Source organism: Mirounga leonina, unplaced genomic scaffold (assembly GCF_011800145.1).
Source record: "Mirounga leonina isolate KUSES-001 unplaced genomic scaffold, KU_Mleo_1.0 Mir_114, whole genome shotgun sequence".
In the NCBI taxonomy this organism is placed as follows: domain Eukaryota; kingdom Metazoa; phylum Chordata; class Mammalia; order Carnivora; family Phocidae; genus Mirounga; species Mirounga leonina.
Genome location: NW_023270265.1, coordinates 52835323 through 52850578, shown reverse-complemented (window position 1 = coordinate 52850578; position 15256 = coordinate 52835323). Strand labels below are relative to the sequence as shown.

Below are 15256 nucleotides of genomic sequence, written 5' to 3'. Positions count from 1 at the left end.
ACCACCCAACAATGAATTTAAGACCTGAAACCATAAACTAGAAAAAAATGGGCAGTGGCCTCCCTGACACTGATCTTGGTGATGGTTTTTTGGACTTGACACCAAATGCAAAAGCAACAAAAGCAAAAAATAAACCAGTAGGACTACACCAAACTAAAAATCTTAACGCTCACCAAAAGGAAGCCATCAACACGATGAAATGGAAACCTACTAAATAGTAGAAAACATCCGTAAATCGTATATCTGATAAGGGGCTAATATTCAAAATAATTCCTACAACTTCATGGTAACAAGTCAATTGGATTAAAAATGGGCAGAAGACAGGAGCAGACATTTCTCTGAAGACGACATCCAGACGACCAGTAGACACATGAAAAGATGCTCAACATCACTCATCAGGGAAATGCAAATCAAAACGACGATGATCTATCACCTCACACCTGTTGGAATGGCTAAAAATAGAAAACACGAAAACAACAGATGTTGGCAAGGATGCGGAGAAAAAGGAACCCTCATACACTGCTGGTGGGAAAGCAAGCTGGTGCAGCCACTCTGGAAAACAGTACGGAGGTTCCTCAAACAGTTAAAAATAGAGCTACCCTATGACCAGCAATTGCACTTCCAGGTACATATCCGAGGAAAACAAAAACACTAATTTGAACATATCTACACCCCACCATGTTCATAGTACTATTCAAGACAGCCAAGATTTAGAAACGACCCAAGTATCCATCAGTGGATAAATAAAATGTGTTGTCTGTCTCTCTCTCTTGCACTCACACACACACACAGAAATATTATTCAGCCGTGGACCTTGATATGCCATGATGCTAAGTGAACTAAGTCAAATACTGCATGATCCCCCTTATATGTGGAATCTTTTTTTTTTTTTTAATTTTATTTGAGGGGCGCCTGGGTGGCTCAGTCGTTAAACGTCTGCCTTCGGCTCAGGTCATGATCCCAGGGTCCTGGGATCGAGCCCCGCATCGGGCTCCCTGCTCCTCAGGAAGCCTGCTTCTCCCTCTCCCACTCCCCCTGCTTGTGTTCCCTCTCTCACTCTCTGTCAAATAAATAAAATCTTAAAAAAAAAAAAAGATTTTATTTGAGAGGCAGAGAGCGAGCACAAACAGTGGGAGGAGCAGGGGGAGAGGGAGAAGCAGGCTTCCCTCGGAGCAGGGAGCCCGATGCGGGGCTCGATCCCAGGACCCTGGATCATGACCTGAGCCGAGGGCAGACGCTTAACCAACTGAGCCCCTCAGGCACCCCTACATGTGAAATCTAAAAACAAAGCAAAGCAAAAACAAAAAATCAAGCGCATAGGCACATAGAACAGACTGGTGGTTGCCAGAGTTGAGTGGGGGGTGGGAGAAATGGGTAGAAGGAATGAAAAGGCACAAACGTCTAGGTATAAACTAAAGCCGAGGGGAAGTAATTCAGGGCGTGGCGACTACAGGTAATAACACTGTATATTTGAAAGTTCCTAAGGGAGTAAATCTTAGAAGTTCTCATCACAGGAAAGAGCGTTTTGTGACCGTATGTGGTGACGGATGCTAACCAGAGTCGCCGTGGTCACTTCCCAGTATATGCAAATACTGAATCATGTTATCCACCTGAAACTTGTCTACGTTCATTATACCTCAACGATTAAAAAAAACCCCACCATTTCTAATAAGAACCATAGAATTATATTGCATTAAGATACTTGGATTTTAGAGAACATACTTTCCTCTGAATATTAGTTCTTGGAATAACAAATTCATGCTCCTCATCCTTATGGAACACACATTTTTAAAGATGTCTCGAGATCTCCAAAGACACTAACAATGAACTCTGGGGCAGACAAGTGAATTGTTTCAATAAATCCCAAAGGAACACCTGAAAGTCTGGGGAGGGGTGCGATGCCGCGTGGGGGGCCCCGAGGGCACAGGGCTCTGCCCGCACCTCTGGGCCCCGCTGCGCTCCGGCGGCCTCCCGCACAGGCGCGGGGACCTCTGTTCGGACCCGGCGTCCGTCTGACTCCTGGTCCAGGAGCAGAGCCTGTTAGAGGCGTCAGTGGGGCCCCAAGAGTGCCGATGGCGCTGCTGAGTGTAAGGCAGAGGTTGGCGGCCTGGAGGGATCTCATTTGGGACGCGTCTGCACTCGGCCATGGGAACGGGGCGGGGCTCCTTCGGTGACTTACCAGTTACAGGCTTGTCGGAGACACGGCAGGTGTCGCTGGTTCTCGCCGGCCTCGAGTGCAGGGAGCTGAAAGTGAATGCAGGGCCGTGCTCGGGGAAGGAGTGCCACCCGAGGCAGGAAAGGACAGGCCAGGTGCCCCCGCACGGCAGCAGCCCAGACTCCCAGCCAGCGGGGCTGCTGCCTGCCCTGGACACCCGATGCTGGTGGGAAAGCAAGCTGGTGCAGCCACTCTGGAAAACAGTACGGAGGTTCCTCAAACAGACCCCACCTGCGCTCACGCCCCAAGAAGGGACACGCTGCCAGACGAGGCGTGGATGAGCCCAGCGGCCCAGGCCCAGATGACACTCACCTCCACACGTTCTTCTGTCCGGGATTCCCCGCTCATCCCTTCGGGGCCACAGCTCCATGGCGTGCAAGTGTCCCAGCGTCCTGTACGCTCCCGCCCCTCGCCAGCTCCACGGGGGCGCAGTGTGGGGCCGAGGCACGGAGTGCAGACCGGAGCCCCCGACCATGACTGCGTGCCGCAGGGTACCCACCTGCACCCCACCACACTGGTGTGAGGGGAACCCTCGGCCGAGGGCCTGCGTGCAGCAAGCACCCAGTAGAAGGGGGTTGTCACCATCAGGAGTAGCAGGCAGGCCTGTCACTGGGCCTGTGACATCCCTGTGTTTGTTGGGGGGGAGGGTGCTGCCTTTTACCCCCATGTGATCCCTACCCCATCCATACTTGGCTCCCGGCCCCGCCCCCAGCCTGTGTGGAGACGCCTCGTGGGGGAACATGCTCAGCTTCCTGGGGTGCTCCCCGCTGTGGGCACAAAGGAGCCCCTCTGCACCGAGGATGGGACCCAAGGCAAGCACAGTCAAGCCTGGCCAGGCAGGTATGAGCTGACCACACAACGGGCCTTCCGGTGAGGGAAGGAGCCCGGGGTCAGGAGGCCGAGGCCTGAAGGCTGCCATCTGTGGGCCCCGGACGCTGCCTTCTTTCCCCCCAGGAAGGCCCAAGGACCAGGGTCTTGGTCAGTTATCACACCAGCTCGTACGAGGCTTTTCTTGACTTCTGACACTCCCCTGCCAGAGCGGAGCCAGGTCATAATGAAATGGTGGTTCCATCCCTGCGTAACCCCCACGACACGGCCCTAGGGCAACCCCCGCCTCAGACCGGGGTGTGCACAGAACATCCCCCAGACGACAGGCGCCTGCTGGCCCTTCACCTCCGGAGCCGAGGTGTTGCCGTCACCCAGGCCGACTCAGGACTCCTCTGTGCACAGAGCACGGGTTTGAAAGACAAAAGCCCAAGTGCCAATTTGGACATTCTTCTCAACCCCCTCAAGCAAAGACCTGCAGCAATTCCTTCTGGGAAAGCAACGTGGCGACCCAGAGCCCCGGACTCAGCCTGGCCAGCAGGAACTGCCCACACGTGCGGAGCACGGAGCTCTGGGGACAGCCTGCAGCTGGGCAAACGGGGCCACTTAGCTCCTCGAGAAGAGCGGCAGAGACATGGCCTTTGCTCTTGTCTCACCGTGAACGCCGAGGATTTGCGGACAGCTGACCACCCGACTGAGTCTTACGCTAGCTTAGTAGAAGCTCGATTTTTCTTAAAAAAAAAAAAAAGAAAAGAAAAAGCCTGTCTAAATCCACACATGAATAAAGCGTATTCACCCCAATCCAGGTCCCCAGCCTAGAGAGCACGACAGCTTTAGGAAAACGGCAGCACAGAATTCTAAGGATGAAAACAACTCACACAGCTGGCTTTCAGGAACAGAGACAATGTAACTGTAAACGAGAGAAAAGGGGAACGCGGAGGGGAACGCTGCAGGGGCCTCGGGGACAGCACTTCCTCCGGCGGGGTCCCCTCCGTGATGCAGCGGCAGGCCCGATTCCTACTTGGGAGAAGCCGTCTGAACACACGGTGCAAATCCAGTTAGACATTTAAAATTTATTACACCTTTTGATCAAAATAGTTGAACACGTATATACAATCCCATTGGAACTTTTTTCTGAAGGACCAGGGTGGACTAACATGAGACCCCTGCGCCACACCTCAGATCTGTCAGTTGTGCCACGACGGATATACAGTAAGAATTATTTTTAAATTAATTGTACTTTGAAATTCTCCATTTCTAGCTGAATGTGAATGGAAGTGGCATTCTGTTAACGTTAATTCAGGGTAATGAACAGAATGTTCATTATCAAGACATTTGTTCTTACAGATCGGTATCTTTAGTAATCAAAATATGCCTTAAAATTTCAAGAGCGGTGCGCGCACCCCGGCGCTCCCGTCCCCTGGAGGTCGCTGTGATTGGGGCCGGGTGTGAAATCCCAGTGAGGGCCAGTCACGTAGCATTGTTACACCTCTCCAGTTTGTCTTGGGAAATGCTGATTTCGGGTATCAAAGATCCTACTTTAAAAATACGCCACCAGGATACTGGTGGCATCACGTAGTAATTGCAGTTGGTTAATTCTGCTGGCTTGAAACGCAGTATGAAATTGAGCATGCATGTAATCTCAGCAATTTTTAGAAAGAATATTCCTCCCACAAGTACTCTTTAAAAAGGTTTAAAGAGAAAGCACGTCCGTGTTCCCGGCTGTACTGGAAACCAGACGTTGTACGTCCGCAGCGGCGGTTCTGCTGCTCAAACGCTCCTTCTCAGAGGCGGTCCCGGGCTTTGCGCAGACCTTACCTGGCGCGTTACCTGCACTCTTTCCACAGAAACGAAACAGAGTAAGTTTGGGACGGACGGGTTCAGAGCACACGTGCTACCATTCTGCCAACGGAGGACAGAGGCTTTTCACATTGTTCCAAAGCTCGATTCTGCAGAATTCCATTATGTGCCATGAAAGCAAATAAAAAGCCGATACTTATCTTGGATTTAAAAACACGTTTTAGAGTGTGTTGCTTTTATTCAGTGGTCACACCAGAAGGCGTGATGGTAGATACAGGTGTGTGGGGGAGTAAAGCTGCCTGAGCCCGCTTGGCGAACCCACGCCCGCAACGGGGGCCGCCCGGGCTCGGAGGAAGGCAGAGGGGCGGGGGGCACGGCGGCACACGCGCGTGAAGGCCCGAGTGCGATGGGGGCGCTGGGGAGGGGGGCTGCAGAGAGAGAGAGACGTTCCATCAGACAACTTTTCTCTTGGGTGTTAACTTTCTGGTCTACAAACTGGAAAGCAAGGCTCAGACTGAAATAAATACATTTATTCTGAGTAATGGCCATTATTGAGCACTGTCCACCAATGCTGCGCTGAGTGGGTGAGTGGGTGTTCCGCGGAGCAGCGACCCGGCCCGCCTCGCCGCAGGCGGAAGGCCGGCCCCTCCAGTCTGTGAGGGGGAGCGGTCAGCGCCTTGCTGCTCCTCACAGGGAGGAGGATGCGCCCCTCCTTGGAGAAGACAGCCGGGCTCAGTCCCCGTGCTGGCTTCCTTAGTTGACTTTGTCCTGGAAGATGTACAGGTTGTTGGTGGCGGCCACGGCGATAATGTTCTCCGCCGGGTGCCAGGCCGTGTGCAGGATCTTCTTATTGAAGTCCAGACTGTCCACACTAATCTCGTCCTTCTTTCTCTTACCGCCTGTACACACCTTCCGAGGCTTTAAGCTGGCTCGAGGCTTGCTGTTCTCCCGGGAAGCTTCCAGCGTGACATCCCTCCGTGTATTCCGATCAAACATCCTGAAGAAGTTGTTGTAGGACCCCGTCATGATCGCACTGCTCAAGACAAGAAGAGAGAGTAACGCCTGTCAAGGACGAAGCGCTCAACACCCCTGCAGCACGCGGGCCCAGCGCCCTGGACGCCCAGCGGGGTCACCTTCCCTCACCCCTCCTCTACCTGACAAGACCATTTCTAGAAATAAGAAACAACAGTTAAGAACGGTCAGGAGAGACATGCAATGAAAATTTCCTCCTGAACTGCTCATGTGCCATCATGTCAGCAAAAATATACAGTACAGAATAGAAAAGGAAAAAAGGAATAGCCACACTTTTATTTACACTTTTTTTTTAAGTGATCTCTACACCCAACATGGAGCTCAAACTCATGCCCCGGAGACCAAGAGTCCTGTGCCCTTCTGACTGAGCCAGCCAGGCGCCCCACATTAATGCATTTTTAAAAAGTAAAAAAACCCGACACAGTCATCTGTCCCAGCCATGAGTAACTGATTTATTTTCAGGTCTTGAACATTTCCAACTCTGTCAATGATTCAAAGTTGGTTTGTGTTCAGTGGACATTAGTCAGACTTTTCCCAGCACCACACACAGTAGCTCAAAGAATACTTTTTAATTCATTTTGATGTCAAAAAGTTCTTTCACAGGAAGCAACAAGAACACAAAGGGGAAAAGTCCTAGACCTTAGTGTGGGTCTCAGATGCTGCCGTGCTGCCCACGGTCTCATTTCTCCAGCATTAATTCTAATGGCTTCCGCCGTCTCTATAGTCGAAAACGTTTGTTACACTGGTACAAACTTCTGGTCTTTTTCTACAAAACTGAGAGGAAAATGGCTCTCAGCAAGTGCTGCCATGATTTGGCCCGTGGCCACCGCAGACAAGGAGGGGGTTCAGACCTTGCCCCGCGGACGGGGCGGATCCTGCTGGCAGCACAGCCCGGTCTCGGCAGCTCCCTGCAGTCTCCTCCTCCGAGGAGCCCACGGCCTCCTGTCTCATCGAGGCATGGCTAGTGGCTGACCCTGACTGCGGGCAAACCCCTCATCATGGTCTGACTACACTGCACCCAGAAAACAGGATCAACTCAGAAGGCTACTCGCAGCTACCCTTATTCCGCTTCTGCCCTCGAATGCCGGGAGCCCAGGGCGCTCTCCGGCTCAGCCTCGTGGGCCAGACGACGTCCATGGAAGGCTGAGCAGGAAGCGCGCCCATGTGGAGCTTCCGTCCACGCTCCTCAAACTTAACTGAACTCGCCACAATTCCTCAGAACACAGACCGGTAAGATTCTTTCAGGAGATGCTATTTTATTATCGGCACTGATTACAACTGCTGGTGCCTGGTAAAAACGAAAGCGGACCAACTTCAATACAGACTCATTATTTCTTTAGATTTTCTGACCGCCACGGCAGCACGGGAGGTGGGAGGTCGGCGTTCCCACTGCACTGGTCCAGTGACCCAAACCACACAAATGACCACCTTCCCAAGCACCTGGCCAGGTGGCATCCTGTCCCCTGGTGGCAAAGTGGACCCAGGAGCAAGTGGCTATGTCCGTTTCTGCTAGACAACCTGAGCACAGCCAAGCGGTGCCACATGACTGCACGGTCCTGCGCAGAGTGCAGGTCTCCCTTCGCACCCTGCCCCCCGGCCCCACGTCACACCATCCCTCAACAGGTGCTCCCTGGCAAGAAGGGAGGGGAGCGTTTGCAGAGATGAAAGAACAGGTTCTGTTACTGGAAAGCTGTCGGATGTTCCTGGGGATGGGTAATGGAAGGGCATTTTTCAGTATTTTGGATATACCAAGCATAAAAAAAATGCAGTGACTGCCCATCTACCCATAAGCCACTGCTAGCTCGGTCTAGAAAGACCAGTCTCCCACCCTGGGCCCCTAGCGGGACAGACAGTCTTATAGTAGGGGAGGATCATTCCCGTACATGTTTACATCTCGAACAGTTACGCATTCTTAAAAACGCAACCATCTTGTACGTTCTAGATGACACAGAAATCATCGAATCATATTCTTCCAACAACACGCTTTCTTTGCTGTTTATCCTTGTGAGATCATTTATGGTTCTTAGTATTGCAGGTTATGAACAAACAACAAGTTCCTTGTTCACTCACCTGACGGTGAACACTGGGCTCCTTCAAGGGTTCGCTAGTTCCTGTTTCTGAACATGTTTTCTTACCTGTATGTGCATGAGGTTCCTGACCCACGCAGGCCGCTGCCAGTCTCCAAAGGGCCACGGTCAAGGCCACTGGCGGCCACCCCTCAGCCTGACATCCCCGTGGTTGTGAAAGCTCTGAGAGGGCATCCCGGTTGGTCTGACCTGCTGACTCCTACTGAGGACGAGCATTTTTATCCATTTTCTTCCCATTTATGAGCTGTCACTTTCCTATAGACTAAGAATTCTTTGCATATTCTGGATACTTCTCTCTTTGCCAGTTGTATCTGCTCTTGCAGGTTTCATTTTTATTGTTGTATTCCAATATAAAAAAGTTTACCATGTAAATGTAGGTGAAGTTCCTACTGTTTTCTTCACCGTCTGGATCTGGAGCTTAAGAAGTCCGTAGTGTCCCGCATGCAGGCGGTGCTCTCCCACGGCTATGGCCCAGTCTTTACAACACTCAGAGCTTATTTACTCTGGCTGAGGGAGAGCTATAACCTGTCCCCCCAACACAGACAACCAATTTAGACAAATCAGTATTGTTCAGAGTCAACATTCCTCAGCTTTGCTCGCAGGGCCGGGGCCAGCGACGGCTGCCTGCCTCCCTGAGGTCTCACACCTGCTTTCTGAGTCTGCGTCCTTTCCCAGAAGCGCACCCTCTAGATCTGTTTCGTGAGCTCCCATCAGGGTGAACTGCTCTCCATCTGAAAGCACCTTTATTGCACACACGTTCTGAGTGATCCTTGTCTCAACACACACCCCAGGTTGACAGCAGCTTTGTCCCAGCACGCTGAAACGAGCACAAGGCGCTGCGTCACGCCACCTTCTGTGTGTCTGCTATGCTGAGCAGGCCACGCTCAGCCTGACCGTCCGTTCTCCAAAGTAGTGTGTCAGTTTTTCCATGGCTGCTTTTAAGATCTTCTCTTTGCTTCTGGTGCCCCGTGATTTCATGCTGACACAGATGTCGATTTCTGTGCTTCCTGAATCCGTGTGGTCAGTCTTCCATCAGCTACAGAAAGTTCCTGGCCGTGTCCATGTCCTCCTGGGCACGCCTCCACATTTTGCTGTGTGGGCCCCACCCCCACCCCCGCAGGGTGCTCCTGACCTTTCTCAGGTCCCACCAGCCACTCCGCGCTGCGCCCTGGGCACCCCCAATGTTCTTCAGTTCACTAACCCAAGGTCTCTCTTGCTGCTCTGGATCTCCTACCAAGTCCACAGTGATTTTCAACCACTGTGTTTTTCATTTCTAAAAGTTCTGTTTGAGTCTCTGACAAACCTCCCAGGTCGTTTTTAGGGGTCTTGTTTATGGTTCCTTCCATTAATCCGAAAATATTTTCAGCATTCGTATCTTATACTCTGCAACTTACGGTTCCAGTATCTGAATCCTCAGAGGTTAAGTTTTGTTGCTGTTTCTGACTTGTTCACAGTAGCTTTCCTATGGGTACGTGGTTGGTACTTTTTACCTGTATGCTTATGTTTAACGGACTTTAATCTGGGGAAATCCCGAGTCCTGGGTGTAACGGGAGAGGCACACGGCCAGATTGCCTCAGGGTTTGCCGACAGTGTGACTGCCGAGTGCTCTCTCGCTGGGCTGAGCGTCAGGGCCCTGCAGTGTCCAAGCGCAGGCGTGCGTACACCTCTCTGCAGAAGCTCAGGGTGCGCTGGTTGTGACCCCAGACCCACTGCTCATGTGGCACTGCCTAGGCCCCTGGTGTTGCTGCTGGGGGGCCTGGGAAACGGATGACCGCATAAAGCACACACTGCTTCGCAGGGCCGGGAGTCCGGTGCTGCCTCTGCTCCAGGAGGCTCCCGTCTGCCGCAGCGTCCACGAAGCGCAAAGAGGTGGCAGTCGGTGTGTCAAGAGGGTAAAAGCCTGGATCTGAAGCAGTCTGCTCCTCTTGATGCCCAGAGCCCTGACTGCTCCGTAGTGCTTGACTCCTCGTTAGCTTTTCTAGATCATGGAGCCAGTCCAGACACGAACTCCACATCCTGGGAGGGAGGGCAGGCTGACAGTTCCACATCTCAGGGGATTTTTAGGCTTCCCCTACCCCCTAAGGTGTCAGACACGTTTCCCTTGGGACTCCCATCTGGACGCAGATGGATGATGCCTTTTCCATAATCCTGGAGTGTCTCACTGCGCGTGGACCCAAGGCTGTTAAGTGCACCAGCCCTCTGCTGTGAAACCTGGCCAGCCGGGTCCTGGGACCAGATGCTCCCAGGCCAGCCCAGTGAACCAGGTTCCCCGGCCTTCTGCTTCCCGCCCCCTCTTCACCCTGGCCATCGTGCACTCTCCCTCGTTTATGTGTGTGCTCAATGACCCACATGCGCAGGCCCTCTGCCACTCACGTCCCACAGGGAGGCCCTACCTGACTCACCTACTAGGGACGATGGGGGGACAGTCTCTTTCCAGCAACAGAAATGCACTGTGTTGTCTGAGATCGAAGACATGGCCCTCAGCAATACTGCCGTTATTACCCTCCTCAGAGAATGTGCACGAAATAAACTACCAAGACACCAGAGATGCCACCTCCTGGAGGCCACCAGGACTTCACGTCAGCCACCCCACCTGCTGTTCGAGCACAACCACCAGTGAACTCGGAGGGCGTTTCCCCCTCTTGTTCCCTCCAGAGGAAATGGCAAACTGGAACACGGCCACTCCACATGCTTAGTGGTAAATCATTACCCCACGTCCTTCCTTCTCACTCATCTTGGAAATAATACAAAAAATACATGTATTTTGAAAATATTTTAAAAGCATTTTAAAAACCACCAAAAAGAACCTTAGTGCCGCGTGTACTGTCTGAATACAGATGGGACCCAAGCGAGGGAACAGCTGCTCAGACGCCCTGTCGTCTCCACCTGGAACCTGCCGCTCGGCAGGCAGGCGGCCTGGAGAGCGCAACCCAGCAGCCCCCGAGGCAGCCCCCCTGCGTCCAGGGCCGGTCCACCACGACACACGTCCTACCTGTCCGAACCGCTCCAGCAGCACTCGAACTTGTCGAAGATGCAGTCGTTTTCATACAGAGAACAAAGCTTGCTCCGCAGGTACTCGTGGACCTTAACGAAAGCACAGGAAGGTTAGAAAGCGCTGTGTGCAGGGGTGGCGCCAGGCCTGCGCGGCGGCCTCACCTGGTGGGTCTCCACGGGCCGGCTCTCCATGTTGAGGTCCCACACCTTCACCGACAGGTAGTCTCGGGTCATCATGTACCGACCACTGTGACTGAATTTTACGTCGGAGATGGAGGAGATTATTTCTGAGAAGAAGGACCTACTGCTGGGATCTTCAGGTTCTTCAAAAACTGAAAAAAACAAAGTTTTCAGCGTCTGTTTAACGTGGGGACGCCTGGGTGGCGGAGTTGGGTTAAGTGATTTCAGCTCAGGTCCTGATCTCAGAGTTGTGGGATCGAGCCCTGTGTCAGGCTCTGCGCTCAGCACTGAGTCTGCTTGGGATTCTCTCTCCATCTTCTTCTGCCCCTCGCCCCGCTCACTCTCTCTCTCAAAAAAAAAAAAAAAAAAAACCACAAAAACAAAACAAAGCAAAAAACCTTCACAAAACAACAAACCGAGAGAACAAACCACGTTCAAGTCCCTAGGCCCTCCCTGGGGGCTGCAGACCGCACTCCACTCACGCTTCTGATCTTTCTAATCTCAGTATGTTTTCTGGCCTTCAACTTCTGAACTTGAGAGACTTAGATGAAACGTCCCAGTGCCAGTTACTGCCAAGGGACAGCATCAGAAACACAGGCCCCCCAATCTCACTCAGACTCTGGAGCACTACATCCGTGCCTGAGGCCCCGGGCTGCGGCCTGGAAAAAGCCCCTCAGGACACTCCCATGTGCCTTTTGGTCAAGAACCCCCGTGCTGACCACAGGCTGCTACCACACAAACACCTGTGAGTCTGAGCAGCCCAGGCCCTGGCGAGCCACGTGCAGACCTGTCCCGTCCATATCATGGGATGATGAAGCGGCGTCACCTGGGAACACCGGGTCCAGACTGTAACCTCCAGAATGGTCCCATATACCGAAGCCCATCAGGAAAAGGGGTCTGTCTCTGCTGTTCAGGAGTCAAGCTCCACATAACAAAACCGAATTACTACTTTTAGAAAGATTCCAGATGCTTCTTTAGCAGACCGTCCTTTCTCCTACAGGTTTTGCTTTCTAAGAAGCTCAATAGCCCTCCACCTGCGCCACAGTAGGGACCTCAGAGGCTCCACCAGACGCCTGATCGCACCATCATGCCCTCAGCTCGGGAAACTTTGAGTGAGTACTTCCTCATTTTAAACTGCTTTAGTTTTTCTTTTAATGTAGAAGCCCATGTTTCTTGGTTCTGCATTTGAAGTTAATTTTAAGCAAGCCAGTGGCAATACCAAGCATTTACTCAAACTATTTTCCTGACAAAAACTACTTTTGGTATCTAAAAATGGTTTACTCAAGAACATTATCTTGAGGGGCCCCCAACTGTCTCAGTTGGTGGAGCGTGCCACTCTTGATCTTGGGGTTTTGAGTTCAAGCCCCACGTTGGGTGTAGATTACTATAAACAACAACAGCAACAACAAAAGAATATTCTCTTGAAAGACACAGGCCAACGTTACACGAGGCTCACTCTTCCTTGCGGGAGTCCTATAGGACGAATTCTCTAAAACACAGTTAGCTGCAGAAAAATGAGAGCAAGGCAAAAGGTTACTGAGAACTGGTGAGCGCAGCACATCTAATGCCGGGCGCCGCTGGCGTTGCTACACGTCCTACGGGAAACACTGCGGACACAACGATCCATGAATGGATCTCACCAGACGAGAGAAGTGTCACAGGAAGTGAAAATCCAAGGTACTTCCTCGGACAGGCTGGTTTGACCTGTCAACAGACTGTGAGGACCCATGAGCAGAGTTCCCAGTACACAGTCCAGTCCCCACCACGGGACCTAATGCACGACACACACACTTCCGGTTTCCTATAAGGTCGGGCCTATTCTTTATGGCTAAACATAAAAACAAAACTTTCCTCACCTAGAAGAAACCAAGGCTCAGAGGATTAAAGCGCTAGAGCTTGGCCTGAGGGAATTGGCCCAAGTCCAGCACAGCTCACTGCGCACAGAGCCCATCCCGACAGCCGAGAACCGTCACGGGTGAGATGCGTTCTGGCAGCCTCAGCCGAGGTCCTAATGCACAGAGGTAGAGGCAACAGATGGTTCTCGGCTGGACCCAGCTAGGGAGTCCTCTGATGAAGCCCTGGGATTCTGGGCGGGAGGAACCCTACAGGCTGCCCCACCATGGGACGCCTCACGGCCCACGCGGTGCCAACAATGGGCCACCAAAGAGCCACCCGGGGACTTAGGGTCAAAAGCCAGTCCTACGCTTGCATGGGTATAAGGAGACCAGAAGAAACGCTAAGTCTCTGGAGATGGTCTCAAGCCTGGAAACCAGGATTAACAGGAGACATCCCGGCCCTTCCAGGCACTTACACTTGGAGTGTCTGTCACACAGGGCTGAAGAGCGCATGTCACACAGTCGGACGGTCCCTTTGCTGCTGCTGTACACAAACACGTTGCACTGGTGCGGGTGGAACTCGGCCGCGGTGATCACCTCCGTCAGCTCCTCCATGTTCACAGGCTTGATGTCCACGATGTCTGGAGGCGCACAGTTAAGGCAGAGCGCTTGGCGGGCTTTAGTCCACATTCAAGCCAACGTCAGGTGTGCAACACCCCGCAGCGAGGGGTGCGAGCAGACACGCACAGCAGGTGCTCCTGGTAGGAGAAGCTGCGTCCCCGCACTGCTCACACCACCGCCGCGCGCCTCACCAGTCCCGGGCCCACGCACACGCACGCACCGCCTGCGTCCTGCCGCGACCACGAACATTCCACGGGAGGACATCCCCAGCAAGATCAGACAAGCTCAACGATGTAAATAAGAAAAGGAAGCAAGCGGCCACTTGTGCAAAAATCCCATACCTATATCCATAAATTACACACACAAGAGAATTGCCAGATTCCAAAAGATTCTGCTTTTTCAAGAATCTTTTCTTGATCTGCCATCAAGAGCTCATTCTAAGCAGTTAGAACAGTGTTAACATTACCGCTTGCCAGGCAGAGAAACCACGCAACTGAAGAAAACAAGGAAAGAGTGGAATTTGGCTTTGGGTCTGGATGGAACAAGAGGGTCCAGATGAACAGTTCCACTGAAACAAGTAAGAAACCTAACACCACAGCTCATCACTGGACACGAGACAGCAAGGCTGTGGCCCTCGAGGGGCTGGAGGCTCCTGGACAGACCGAGCAGCGCCCCCAGTCACACACATGGCACGGTCTGCAAAGTTAACCAGGAAGCAAGAAGCCCAAGGTGCGCGGAGGGGATGGCTGTCCGTGTGCAGACAGGCGCAGCTGAGCGAGGACAGGGGGCTGTGGCTCTGGGAGAGGCACGACCTGCTGCCAAAGCGCTTGTCAGGGTACCAAAGGTACTTCTAAGGTAACCGTATTAAAAAATACAAGCACGTATATGAAAGCGTTCTGTGTTTCATAACCTAGGTAACAAGGAAGGGCATCTAAAACATGATTGTGCGACAAAATTTTGTAAAGGCAACGAGAAGTATGACTGCATACACAAATCATTTATGAATTGCAGTTCTCACAAATCATGAAGAAAAAGGATGAGATTCCAACAGGAGAAAAATCACAAAGGACAGTAAAAAAAAATTCACACTAACGGACAGTAAATTAACAGAAGATACTTAAACTCATCTATAATCAGATAAATTAAAAATGGCCTTATTTTGGTTTTACTGATGTGAAAAGTTATTTTAAAGAGGGTCCAGGGTTCTGCTAAAACAAATACTCCGAGGCAGTGGGAGCCCCCGCGTCTCAAAGCCTGCATGGAGGCTGGTGTCCCGCGCACCGAGGCTCACAGATGCGCAGGAGGGGCAGCAGCGGAGCGGCTCGGGGCACCGCGTCCACGGCTCCGAGTGCGTACAACCCATCCTGCAGCTGCAAGCGGGAAAGATGGTTCTAATGCGTCAAGAAACGACGAGGCTAGGGGCAGGGGCTTTCTGACGTGCCCCAGGCCCTGTGCTACCAGCTCTGCACCACGGGCTCTCGGGTTCCACAGAACTGCAGGCGGCACCCCAGGAGTGCGGGTTTACGGAGGAAGAGAAAGGCCTGGGCTGACATAGGGCCGTCATGTAATTAAGGTCTTCGAGCAGAACTCGGGCCCCCGACACCCCCGAGTGCTTGGAACTTCATTACCACCGTGTAGAGGATGAGCCCTGTTGTTCTTAAAACACA

The 15256-nt window shown here is 52.4% G+C and overlaps 2 protein-coding genes across 9 annotated transcripts in view; both read right to left on the bottom strand.

The window, feature by feature from the left end:
• Positions 1 to 1329: 1329 nt before the first annotated feature.
• LOC117997851 lies at positions 1330 to 4937 on the bottom strand. The gene has a single exon (XM_034986355.1). It carries the CDS (start codon positions 3132 to 3134, stop codon positions 1854 to 1856), a length of 1281 nt encoding a protein of 426 aa, XP_034842246.1. The 5' UTR covers positions 3135 to 4937; the 3' UTR covers positions 1330 to 1853.
• Positions 4938 to 5352: 415 nt separating this feature from the next.
• The window catches only part of PPP2R2D (protein phosphatase 2 regulatory subunit Bdelta), a 54943-nt gene continuing 45039 nt past the window's right edge, over positions 5353 to 15256 (bottom strand). For 7 of the 8 annotated variants that reach the window (XM_034986343.1, XM_034986276.1, XM_034986315.1 and 4 more), the window contains 4 exons: positions 13445 to 13609; positions 11116 to 11285; positions 10952 to 11043; positions 5353 to 5873 (listed from right to left, as the gene is read on the bottom strand). In XM_034986343.1, the coding sequence (XP_034842234.1) occupies positions 5594 to 5873; positions 10952 to 11043; positions 11116 to 11285; positions 13445 to 13609 (707 nt within the window). In that variant the 3' untranslated portion in view covers positions 5353 to 5593. The remainder of the gene's footprint in view (positions 5874 to 10951; positions 11044 to 11115; positions 11286 to 13444; positions 13610 to 15256) is intronic. The other variant, XM_034986286.1, reaches the window with a different exon arrangement.